The sequence below is a fragment of the Astatotilapia calliptera genome, chromosome 6, assembly GCF_900246225.1.
Source record: "Astatotilapia calliptera chromosome 6, fAstCal1.2, whole genome shotgun sequence".
NCBI classification, from domain to species: Eukaryota; Metazoa; Chordata; class Actinopteri; order Cichliformes; family Cichlidae; genus Astatotilapia; species Astatotilapia calliptera.
The window spans coordinates 21,224,424-21,232,487 of record NC_039307.1 but is presented as its reverse complement, the minus strand read 5'-3'; the positions used below and the strand labels follow the sequence as shown (position 1 = coordinate 21,232,487).

Below are 8,064 nucleotides of genomic sequence, written 5' to 3'. Positions count from 1 at the left end.
ACACACATTGTAAGAATCAAAGGTTTAAACAGCTCTCAAAATGTCATTCAACAACATTTATGGTTTCGTGGCTTGGATGTTATGGGCTTGGATGATATTCAAGCCCTAACCCCCCCTTTGCTATTTCATTTATATTTATATTCCACCAAGATACTATGTCACAACTAAAAGTCACTGACTCAAAACTTCCTTCCAAGTGGACTAAAGATTAAGGATTCAGGTCTCTCCTTTAATTTTCATTCATCTGTTATAGCCTGTATATGTTGTATATTAATATTTGCAAAAAACAAAATAATAAAATAAAATCAGTAACATCAAAAGTAAAATATTGATCTCATAACAATAAAAAAATAAAAAGTGTTAGCCAGTATGCAAAGTATTGTTGTATTGATTAAATGTTCTCTGATACAATACCAGATGCACTGCATACTTTCATCATGTCATTTTCACTTACCTTAGAAGAGTAGAAACAGCATAGTGTAAGTTCACAAATGTGGCTTCAGGTATGATCCCGCATTTAGGTAATACAATAATATAATACTCGTTAAAAAATATCAGCTGTCAGTCATATCCATTTCTTTAATTTTGGTTTTTGTGTTTGACATTTAGGGATTTTGCATTCAAACTGAAGCTAAAGAACAGAGGCCACTGCTTTTAAAAAGGGGAAGAAAAAGTCAAGTTGAGACTTAACTGAGACACCGACAAAACAAAAACTGCCTGCAGTTAGCATAGCTACTTTAACTGTCATAGCCACTAGGCTGACTTCCACCCACAAACTTGTATCTCCTCAGAGCTAAAATCATCAGCACTCATTCTTTGCTTAATGGACACAATGTTCCCCTGGATGTCTTGTCACAGTAAAATAATGAGCAGGCAATTCTTTTTGCTTCAGTGACTCATGTACAGTCCAAACTTTCCCACTAAAGCCACAAGTGACATCTCTACGGGTTAACAAAGCTACCAGATCTACCAAAAACTAGCTGTACTTAAAAAAAGAAAGAAAAATCACAAAAAATGAGAACCTAGCATGGAAAGTAACAGTTTTTCTCTCACCCTGAGTCTATGCATGTGTCCTCCTTGCTTTCTTTCTTTCATTAAAACAGAAAACTTAAAAAAAAAAAAAAAAAAAAGGTAAAAAGAGACCTCAAAGCATGTGTTTTTGTATTGGAGATACATAGAGCAGAACATAGTGCAAACTCACGTCTATGAGAACCACGCACAGCTGACCAGCGCTGTTCTGGCAACATAATTTAAGGTGATAATAAAATAAAAATTATTGATCACTGAATTTACTGCAGGTGTGCACGAGAATTCACCGGAACAGGGTTTGGGCATCAAAGACTTTCCAAATTCTCTTTGTCCCCCACAGTTTGCGTCACTGTTGTCATGTGGTTCTTTCCTTTAGTCCCATTTTTTCAGAGCTGTCTATTCACCTGACAGATCCATCCACCCACCCATCTACCCATCCATCCAAGAGTTCTGTATCAGTTCACAAAGTTTCTTTGCGCTTTCATTACTTCTGGTCCCTTCAGCAGGGTCACAGCTCTTCGGTGAACCAAGGCGCTCTGTCCTCGCTTTCACCTCAGGGTGCACTAAAAGGCCACAGACAGTGCATCTGAAGGTTAGGTGCTCCTGGTCGCTTTCCTGGTCCCTGACCCCAAGACTTTTAACCATGGCTCATGGATGCAAAGGTTATCTAACCTTCAGGAAGCAGCAAAGAGAGAGGGAGGGGATTCAGAGGGAAATGCAGAGACGAGGGAAAGAAATGGGATAAAGTAATTTAATTGCACTTTGTTGATTTATTGATCTAAATGCTAACCGAGTTAATAGAACGGGAGCATGATGTGAATGCTGTCAGTGGACTAGAAAACTTATGTCATGTGGCTGACTGCCTTTGACTCATAAACCGTGAGAAAATCCAGCACATTCAAGTGTGCCAAAAAAAGAGAACAACAACATTATGAAGCTTCGTGTATCTTCTATGCTTTGAATATCTATTGGATTGATTTGGGTTTTTTTCAGCAGGGCAACGTCACAAATTGTGACACACACGCAGCATTTTTATTGCACTGCATTGTTCATTACCAGGGTGGAAAGTAACAAAGTACAAATACTTTGTTACTGTACTTAAGTGCAATTTTTTGGTATCTGTATTTAACTTGAGAAGTTTTTTTTGTCAACTTATTCCTCTTGCTCCCTACATTTTAAACAAATATCTGTACTTTCAACTCATTACTCATTACTTTTGCTTTAACGCTGTTGGGGGTAGTTATTGTTTTATCACTGCGAGTACTCAAGTACTTTTTTACTTGAGTAAAGAACTTGAATCAGTACTTCAACTTTTAGTAGAGTATTTTTAACAGTAGTATCTATACTTCTACATAAGTACAGAATGTCTGTACTTTTCCCAGCCATCCATGAAAAGAGAACTTATTAAATTTAACAGCGGTAGAAGTTAGCAGGAAGTTAGCTCGCTAGTTTTCACCTAAACATGATATATCATGTTCTGACTGAGGGGTTTCTGAAAAAATTAAAACGTACAGCTCTGCTATCACAGAGAACATAAATGAAGACTAAACTGCAGTGACGCTTTGTAGGGTTACTGAAGTTGGGCTAGCTGGTATACAATGATGTACTACACGATCGCTAGCGACATAGCTATGTTAGCATAACATAAAAACAGTGAAGCTGGAGGATGAACACTAACTTTTTTCCACAAGTTAACGTGGAAAAATGAATGAATAGCATGTAGTAAAAACCGAGAGAGGCCGACAGTGATCACTGACTGTTTTTAGGGGCTTGTTGAGATTAAATAGAACAAGATGCAAAGCACTAAACCATGTTAAAAACACAACAGCCTTAGTAGTTTAGGCCTGGAAGCAGGTTTCATGTCATCACTTAGAGACCGGATTACACTGAGCATCTGATAGTTGTTTTAACTACATTCTGCAGGCCATTTTAAATCCAGTTTTGTTTGATCGATATTTAATATTCACAATTATTCAACTTTATTGTATTTATACTGATGCCAGGTTAATTTTTATCTTGTTATTATTATTTTTGGTCATGTTGTGTTCCGTTTTATTGATCTTATTTAAGCTTGTTGTCATATTTGTGTATACCTTAGGTATAACTGCTGTACTCAAGGTGTTTCCCACCTTTGAGATGAAAAAAGTATGTCTTTTGTTAAACGGGGGTTGTGACAACATTTTCCCCCAAAATATATTACAACTGGTTATATAAGTTTGTGCTGAGTTCTGTCTTGTTGAAATCATTGAAGACTGTTGATTGCTTTCAGCACTATCACCTCTAAACATACTCGAAAGCCATGAGGTAAAACTCATTTTACATGTTGGGGGTAAATTGAAAGAAATGTGTAAAACTGCTCATTGGCAAGACTGCCCTGCAATTATAAACTCAATTACTTTGGTGTTGTATAAATGGGCACGAGGGAAGTTTTTATCAGAAGAAAAGGGTGTAAAACATTTGATAATACATCTGAAAACTCAAAATTTATGCCCTACTTGCCATCCAGTGACCAGATCGGAGTTTTTGCCTTGCTAATTCTGGCCTCCAGAACTTGTGTTTGCCTAAAAATTCCCTGTTTAAAACTGGGCTGGTGTGGATATTTATATTCAATATTTACATATTATTCTGACTCAGGCTTATACTCAAGTTTTCGTATCATCATTAAGTTGTAAATGATGAGCAGAGGACAAACAAAACTGTGACTGGCAGACTAAATGTACAACCATGTTATAACAATTTAGTTTTATTTTGTTTGATTAACCCCAACATTAACATTTCTGCCAACACAGAGTCCAGTGAACCATTGTCTTGAATAGTTTTCTAAACATGGAAGCTCAATAAAGTTAACCCATTTTAGCCTTGGGCATTTTAAGTGTGCAGTGTTTTCAACTGTAAAATTAAAATTAAATCAATAAAAAAAACTATAAAACTTGAATTGCTGCTGTATATTTCACTGCTCAGTTTAATACACTATTAATTCGTTCAGACTCTTTAACTAACATATATTGTGTAGTCTGGTGAGATGAGCAATCTGCTGACCTTCTGCAACTCCTCTCTCAGCCAAGAGGGAAGAGGCTGTCCGAGCCGGTGCAGCAGCTTTGACAGCTCCACGTTGTGTTCTCTGTAGTACCTGGAGAGATATGCCCGTGCCTGAAGAGAGTAGCACGATGAGAGACGATGAAAGAATGAAAATAGAGAAGACCAAGAGAAGGGGGAGTAAGGGAGACAAAGAGGCAGCAACACAAATAGGAACAGTTGGTCCATCAGGATTTGATACGTTGTAGATTGGAAAGACAACACAGGAAAATAAAGAAATAGGAAGGAAAGCAGAAAAGGTATTGGGTGAAAAGAGGAAAAGAAGCACAAGAGGAGGAAAAGGGGTTGAAAAGGAGGGATATGTAGAGGCATTTTGGGAAGAGACAAACAATAAAAGCGAGACAGGGGGAGAGATATATATATAGAGAGAGATTAATGATGAGCCACACACCAAGATCAGTTTATTTCTCCTCTGTAGGACTTTAGGGCCACTAAGTGCCAAGTGGTACCAACAGAGCTAAAAAATGAAGTTATAAAGGGAAGAAAATTACATGAAGGATGCATGAGATCCATTATTTCTCTCGCCCCCTGTGTGAATTCCTCATCTCTCTACTTCTCTTGTCTCCCCAGTGCTACCTCCACCTCCTCCCTCCCCATCCCTGCTTTGCCCTCTACCTCCGTCCCCCTGGTGGAAACTCAGAAACAGTTTAATTATAGGCGACAGTGAGGCGCAGCCATTAGCCATGTGTGAGTACATGTGGGAAGACAAATTGCATCTATGTGTTTGTCTTCACGTGAGAGCAAATGTGTGATTCATTGTCTGCAGGTCTGGTCTCCTCTGTGGAATCAGTAGCCAGGACAAAGATTTATGGATTGGATTTTCTCCTTCCACCTTCATCCCACTCTCTCTCTCTCTCTCTCTCTCTCTCTCTCTCTCACACACACACACAGAGGTTGTGTCACTATCGAGTCCTCATGATTAGGTTGTAAGTTTCTGGCTAGATCTGATTGGGTGACAGTTTCCATCCAATGCTGAGTCCTGTGGGAAATTTTGCCACAATGATAGAGGGGATTGTGGGCTGTCACTGTCAATCAGTCTGGCAGCAATTTTTTTCTTTTTTGTACATCTTTTTCAAACATTTCATTCAGGGAGTATGTAAGTACTTTCATGAGCATAATATGTTCTAATTAAAGTAAAAACCATCTTACCTCTGGCTCCATAGAGGGGTACTTCCTTCCTTTGCTTTTCCCCAAACATTTAGTCTTTCCTCCATCCAGGAGCTGGCACCAAAAGCCCTTCTGAGGGTCAAAGCTGTGACAATAGGAAAAAAAAAATTAAATACTTAAAAAAATAAACCTCAGTGCTGCTGTCAAGGCCATCCTATTTAGAAGTGCTCCATTTTTTAGAAGCTACAGCTGAAAAAGAGGACACATCTTATTCGCACAAACTAAACATCTTTTCTGTCATCATCATCTATGTTATGCCCACTCTCTCTTCACCTTTCCTGCTCTCTCGTCGTCTTAACGGAGTCACGCAGTAGGAAGAAGTACAGTTTATTGATTGGTTAATACAGTAATCCTCTTCTGCGGTGGGAAAAGAAATACGGGAATATGCATAGGCTATAGCCTGTTTATTCACTGGAACGGTTTCTGTTTTCTACGTAAAAAAAGAAAAGGCCCTGGAGCACGCAAGTTAGAACCATTAAATGGTATGTTTGTTTAATCCACTTTAACCAATCCATATTTATGGCATTGCATTTAAGATGTCATGTGTCTTATATTCAGCAGCAAACAGCTAATACTTGCTCATTGTGACAGAAACAACTGCAAGGACAACTGCAAGACGTTCCTGACTGCCATGAATAAGAGGTAAATGATCAGGCACAGAGTGGCTAATTGCAATCTGATAGAAGAGGTAGTGTCACAGGTAAATGAATGTGCTGCTTTTGGCCACTTTGTGACCTCAGTATCATTTCTCCACCCTGTGTTACATTTTCCTTGTGAGTTTTGTTGAAATTAGAACACTGAGAAAAAAAAGAGCATTGCACCCCCTCCCTGTTTTTTAATACAAGAAGATAGTGGGTGACCTTCACAGCAAAGTGCCTTTGTGAATTACTGTACTCTGCTGGAGGGATTGGACTACTTTTGCAAAACTCATTCCCCAATAGATTTTGATGGTGGTGGTGGAGCGTGCTCTCTGAGGCGTCAGGCAAAGATCTTCAACTGGGTTGACATCATGCCATAACGTACGATCCATCAAACCATTCAGGGACCCCTCGTGCTCTGGACAGGAGTATAATCACTATGAAAGAAACCAATTTCCACCAGAATAGGAAAAAAATGACTCATCAAATACACAGAAAAACTTGAATATTGATCTGCAGTGACTCTTTCCTGTAAGGGGCATGTAGATACAAATTATGCTGATAATAGCATAACAACGCCATCAGAACCCTTGACTGTATGGCTCAAAGATTCTGATATTTTCGATAGTTTGGCACGTGTCAATATCTGGGCATGTACACCACTGATGGCAACCTATCTCAGAAGTAGGTAGATTTCATATTAATCTACCTGATGTCTAATCTTATAGCTCTTCAAATAATAATAAAAACATTAGTAAAACATCCAATTTTGTGAATGTGGCCATTTACCGATAAGGAACTTATATCTTGAGATTCAAATAACATTAAAACCAGCCAATCCAACATGATAACCCCCGCAAAACTGTCCAGCAGAAGATCATGTAACACAATAAAACCCAATGTGTTGTCCTAGCCTCCACACTTCATATAGACCTGCCCCACAATGCACAGGACACATGGGATCAGCTGCCAAAGGATTCCTGTGTCCATAACCTGACCAGTCAGAACTATATATTTTTTAAAACAATACTAGATCGTTTTAGTTTCATGGAAGATTTTTGTCGATTACAGTAGCACAAATAAAGAGATAAAAGAGGTGAAAAGGAGATAAATTTAAAACAAGATGCATATTATTGTTAACTGCTTTTGACAGACTGAGGATCAGGGCTAATGTGGATATGATTGAAAGATGCAAATATTTTCTTTATTTGCATGCATCAGCGGGTATAGAAGTATAAAAAAAAAGAGTTAAGTGGTTCTTCTTCAGTTTTCCTCTGACAGGACAGGAGGAAGAAATGAAAGGGGGATTAAATAAATAGGCTCCAGCGTTGAGGATCTGTCAGACTGCTGCCATGTCAAAAGAATGAGAAGGAGAAAAGAAAGATTAGGCTTTTGTGTAAGTCGGTCTTCAGCCAAAACACAACCTCGCAAGCGCACACGCAGCTTCCTTATTATTCTGTCAAAATGCATCTCTTTACAAATTATTTGTATGCATGTGGGTGTGTGATCCAAGACAGATGCACTCTGTCCCAATCTGAGCTACAAATTCTAGATGTCCCTGTCTGTAGACTCGAGGGCTTGCAAGCAGATTGCATTCTGATGAGTGGTGCTTGAGAAATAAACAGTTTAACGCTCCTCCAAAACATAAAGGTCAAATGCAACATCTCTAATGGAGAATGAGTTGAAACAGGAGCATCCACAGGCGGAAGCTAATTCTCTTAAGTTATGTACATTAAGACTCATTTTTGTCCACGCGTGGCGCGTATGTGGCATACAGCTAAATTTGAGCTCAAGTGGGCTGGAGCAGTTGTACTACTATATAATAATTTAACAAAAATCAATTATTTAATGAATAATCTATTTTGAAAAACAGGCACTATATGATAGTGGACTGTCCAGGATGCACCCTGCCTCTAGGCCTGTGAGAGCTGGGATAGGCCCCAGCCCCTCTGTAATCCTCAACTGGTTAAGTGAAAGAAGCTGTATGGAAGTGTGGATGGATGGATGTTACTGAACAGCCAACATGTCTTGAAAAGTGCCACTCTATTATCATTACAAAGCAACACAACAAGGACCCTCTTTGGCTATGGCAAACCATCTGCAACATCTTTGCCACAATAATAAGTCAGCTCTC

At 38.8% G+C, this 8,064-nt stretch overlaps 2 protein-coding genes across 4 annotated transcripts in view; one reads left to right on the top strand and one right to left on the bottom strand.

The window, feature by feature from the left end:
* Positions 1 to 8,064, top strand: part of LOC113024198 (MAP/microtubule affinity-regulating kinase 4-like) — a 597,794-nt gene that overhangs the window by 99,262 nt on the left and 490,468 nt on the right. The window lies entirely within an intron of this gene.
* The window catches only part of ndst3 (N-deacetylase/N-sulfotransferase (heparan glucosaminyl) 3), a 47,986-nt gene continuing 41,044 nt past the window's right edge, over positions 1,123 to 8,064 (bottom strand). For 2 of the 3 annotated variants that reach the window (XM_026171059.1, XM_026171060.1), the window contains exons 13-15: positions 5,275 to 5,377; positions 4,069 to 4,179; positions 1,123 to 1,696 (exon numbers count right to left, since the gene is read on the bottom strand). In XM_026171059.1, coding sequence (XP_026026844.1) covers positions 1,667 to 1,696; positions 4,069 to 4,179; positions 5,275 to 5,377 — 244 coding nt within the window. In that variant the 3' untranslated portion in view covers positions 1,123 to 1,666. Of the gene's footprint in view, positions 1,702 to 4,068; positions 4,180 to 5,274; positions 5,378 to 8,064 lie in introns of all 3 variants that reach the window. The other variant, XM_026171061.1, reaches the window with a different exon arrangement.